The sequence below is a fragment of the Diadema setosum genome, chromosome 17 (genome assembly GCF_964275005.1).
Source record: "Diadema setosum chromosome 17, eeDiaSeto1, whole genome shotgun sequence".
Lineage (NCBI taxonomy): Eukaryota > Metazoa > Echinodermata > Echinoidea > Diadematoida > Diadematidae > Diadema > Diadema setosum.
The window spans coordinates 14,405,528-14,409,969 of NC_092701.1; the positions used below are offsets into that span (position 1 = coordinate 14,405,528).

Genomic DNA, 4,442 nt, shown 5'->3' on the forward strand with positions numbered 1-4,442 from the left:
AGCGAACAGTGCTAGTCAGGTCCCGGGGAGGAGGAAGAACCCGAGGTGGCCTTCATCGAGGAGCCTGTGGCCGGAACCTCCAGGGGGAAGTGGAAGAAGAGGAAGACTGCAGGACCTTCTCCTCTGGTCCAGCAACTCGTCAATGCTGCCCTGCTGACCTCCCAAGCTGTGGAACAGAGGACCAAGGTGGAAGAGGCACCCAAGGACCTCCACAGCCTGCATGTGAAGAACTGGTGCCAGTACCTCTACACCGAGGCCATGGAGCTTGAGAAGGATGACTACCAAGACTTCCAAGCACAAGTGGTCTCCCTGCTGCACCAGGTAAAAAGGACTGCACGCCATAGGAAACAACAGCAGCAACACCAGTTCCAGCATCCACCACAGCCCACCATGATGCATCCCATGCCTATGCAGCACCAGGGCTATGGGATGGCATATGTGCCTATGCAGCCGCCTCCTGCACCTTACAGGATGCCACAGCCAGGGACCTCGACAGCCCAGCCACAGCAGCAGCAACCGGTGCCTTCAACATCAGGACCTGCAGCTACCGACACCGGCCCTCCATCCATCGGCAGCCTGTTGACCTCTTTGGACAACATGACTCCAGGGATTCCAGGGACTCCATTCTCCTTCACCAGTCAGAGGAGTCTTACAACAACATCACCAGCGAGGTCCAGCAGGAGCCTTCACCAGTGAGCAAGTCTTGCTCCAACTGAAACCCTCGGCCTTTTTCAGGGCCACCAAATCCTCCAAAAAGGATAAACCAATCATCACAGTTCCCTCAGTCCCAAATGAAAAACCCCCTATGCACTTTCCATTTAAATGACCTTTTCCCTTCAACTTTCTTTTTTTATCTCTGATACCACTCTCTGAATTTTATTTTATTTTGGCCTTACAATTGCGGTTTTTTATTTACTGTAAAACATGAAATATTCGCGGCATGAAGTTTTCGCGAATTGGAGCCGAAAGCCTTTTTCATGGCATGAAATTTTCGCGAATTGCTACTGGCATTCAATGCATGTAGTGTAGACAAAAGCTTTCGCGTGCATTTTAATTTTGCGAATTTTGGCGCTCGCAAAATTCGCGAAATTAAAATGCACGCGAAAATTTCTCGTTTTACAGTATTTATTTTTTTGGCCATGACAAAAGCACTCTTCTTTTTTGCAGGGCCTCACACAAGTACAAGTGTCTACTTTTTAAAATTGTAATAATGAGAAGCACATGACAGCAATAATATGTACAAGTTTTGACAACACACAAGTAATATGTACAATCTTCTTACTAGTAATACCTATATACATTTAGGAATTTTTACTTACAAAGCTATATACATGACATATAATACAAATATACAAAACGAAATCCAACAGGTGCAGAAACTAGGCCATGTCGCCCTGCCACTCAACACTGCCAGCTTCCGAGTTGAAGTACTCCACCAGGTACAGTCTCTGTCTCTTGGCTTGTGTTGTCCCATAATTGCCTCTGGGTCCTGGAGCAGCATCTTGCAGTTATCCTACATCCCTCCAGGTACCTGGGATGACTTGATGTGTGGCTCCGTCTTCTCCATCTACCTCGTGGGTCTGGGCAGGGAACCGGATTCACAGCAGGTTATGCAGGCAGCAGCAGACCAGGACGATGGACTCCACAGTCTTTGGTTGCTGTGGCATAGTTGTCAGGAGACAACGAAATCTGGCTGCCAGGATGCCAAAGGCATTCTCTATCACACGTCTGGCTCTGGAGCATCTGTAGTTGTAGATGCGCTGCTCCATGGTCATGTTGCGTAGAGGCAATGGCTTCATCAACCAGCTGCGAAGAGGAAAAGCGTCATCCCCCAACAGGAAGTACGTCACAGGCACTTGGTCACCAGGAAGTGGTTCTGCAGGGGGTAGGCCCAGAGAATCACTTTCCAACCCTTCCCGGAAATCCGTCTCAGCAAACACCCCGCCATCGGATCCAGCTCCATTCACTCCTGCATTGACGTAGATGAACTTGTAGTCAGCATCCACTACAGCCATCAGCACTATGGAGTAGAAGCCTTTGTAATTGTAGTAAATGGAGCCGGACTTCTTGGGACATCTCAGGGTGACGTGCCTGCCATCAACTGCACCTATGCAATGGGGTAAGTTCCAGCGGTCCTCAAACTGCTTCGCCACCTGCCTCCATTCATCTGGTGTTGATGGGCAGATTATCACCTCCTCAGCATAGGCGTCGATGATAGCCTCGCAGACCTCCGGAATAAACTTGGAGATGGTGTTGTGGGCCACTCTGAAACCATACATCAGACTCTGGTAGCTGCTTCCTGTTGCCAAATATCTCAGGGTAATGGCAAGCTTCAGGCCAGGCTCCAGTGCCTTCCTCCAGAAGGTGTTCTGTCGCTGTATCTTCCCCTGGATCTTCTCTAAAATTTCTTGAAAGATTGCAGCGTCGATGCGCAGGAAATTCCTCAGTCTGCCTTCATCTTCTCTCTGCAGTTCTTGAAGTAGAGTGTGGTAATGGCCCTGCTGCACTCTGCGAAGCAACCATGGTCGTACCCACCATCTTCTTCTTGCTGCTCTACGGGCTGCCTGTTGTTCTCTTTTCTTTCTACTTCTCTCCCTTTCTTCCTCGTCCAGAACCACTAAAAGGGCAGTCGTACAAGGACCTGGGCACTGGCAAGGTAGACATCTTCATCTGTTGTATCCTGGGACATGTTGCCTCTCTGATGACCGAAGTCTTGTGAACGAATGACCAGAGGCTGTGTGGCAGGTCCTTTATATATGCGACTGGCCACAGTCGTGTTGTATCCTTCGGACCAGTCATAATCGGCGGACAGTCGCCGTATTAGCTGTCCTTGCCGACGAGTCGCTAGAGGCATCCCTACTGTACTCCTTGTATCCGCGGACTGATCTGTACAACCCTACAGAGTATCCATCACAGCCAGGCCTAACCCCGAATTCGGCGTATCACCCGCCTGACAGCCACCGGGCAGTCGGCGGACATCCTGCACACCCGACGACTCACCCGTGCACTGCATTTTTCCCGTCGCATCCGCCAGCAATCCGCCAAATTACGTTCCGCCCCGCATCCGCCATAGTATACCTGTATGTGGGAAGGCCACTTACGAGCCGTGTAGATGCCATGCTGTTCCGGCTCATCCGTGTAGCTGCAGCGTTATACCGTGTGTACAGTCATCAACACTCGTCGACACTCCATCCAGGGCAAAACTATCCCAGAACTCGCCAGATCATTACCGGCATGATCCGGGGATCTCCATGTAGATCCTTGAGGATCCGTGTTTATTTGTGACTGGGGCTTTAATGACCCTCTTGGGTATATGGAATTGGTGTGTTTCGAAAAAATGAAATTTGGGAATAGCATTATTCCTGTTTAGGATTAACGACCTTTCAGAGTAACAAACGTAATTTCATTTTCGAAATTACGATCCTTCGAATTAACGAACCTTCAATGTAGTGCCACATACTATTCGGATTCTAAACCTTTCTCTATTCGAAAGTCTTTATCTCTTTCTGGATTAACTAACATCACCAAAGAAAACAGAGGTCTTTTCAAGTGTTTGTATTTCAGTTAAGAATAATGGAAATTTCACTATGGAAGGAGGGGAGAAAATGATTACCAGTATTGATCCTGTTTAGGATCTGAAGTGAAAATGCTTTGCATTTCTTCGCTTGTTTCATTCAAAATGTGAACATACATTGAAAGACAGATGTGCAATGCTTGTTCTTTGTGTTTGTTATTCATTTTTGTAAAACAGTGCGACCTAAACTATTTGTAGTATTTGATCATTTGTAAAGATAGGGCAACAAAATTGGTATAAGAGGTTTTCACCATGCCTAACACTAGTATTACTACAAATAAATATTGATTTCTCTCCATTATGAAACACAATATTTCACAGAATCGTGAACTTGCACAATGACAGAAAGGACCTTTCCATTCACGTGGTCAATTTGGACCACAGAGAAGTTTTGTCTGCTAGATCGAACACTCTTTTATACATGTAATTTGTGCATGCACAGTAAACTCGATCATGTGGCTCAAATACCAGACCAAACTGGCATATCGAAACAAATTATTTGTGTGTGTGTGTCTCTCTCTCAAAAGAAATAATAAAAAAAATACTATTTTATCATCCAATATTGCTGCTAACTGATCCCCATCAACTTCAATACAGTAATGTCCCTGTAATTATCAGGGGATTCAGGAGAGCCCTTTTAATCAGACCGACTGAGCAATCCATGACCAGAGTCAAGAATTAAATTAGATAATGTTACAATCAAATTAATGAAAACTCCAGAGATAGCTTTCAACAACTAGTTCAAAATGGAATCTATACCAGGAGCTTAATTATTTTTCAATTTTCCAATTTCTTTTTCACTTCATTTCCTCTAATTTCTGTATCTAGCTCCTCATTGACAAGAGAATCCAAAGAAGTTTTTGCAGAC

The 4,442-nt window shown here is 46.2% G+C and overlaps 1 protein-coding gene across 1 annotated transcript; it reads right to left on the reverse strand.

Moving 5' to 3' along the window:
* Positions 1 to 1,598: 1,598 nt before the first annotated feature.
* LOC140241200 (uncharacterized) lies at positions 1,599 to 3,071 on the reverse strand. The gene is made up of 2 exons (XM_072320958.1): positions 3,001 to 3,071; positions 1,599 to 2,508 (listed from the first exon to the last, which is right to left on the reverse strand). The coding sequence occupies exons 1-2, from the start codon at positions 3,069 to 3,071 to the stop codon at positions 1,599 to 1,601; spliced, it is 981 nt and encodes a 326-aa protein (XP_072177059.1).
* Between the last annotated feature and the right edge of the window lie 1,371 nt (positions 3,072 to 4,442).

Excerpts from the sequence above, each read along its gene's own strand:
- LOC140241200 (XM_072320958.1), bottom strand. The coding sequence starts at position 3,071 with ATGGCGGATGCGGGGCGGAACGTAATTTGGCGGATTGCTGGCGGATGC. Across the intron at positions 2,509-3,000 it reads GGGAAAAATGCAGTGCACGG|AGTGCAGCAGGGCCATTACC; the intron begins GTGAGTCGTCGG and ends GTTGCTTCGCAG.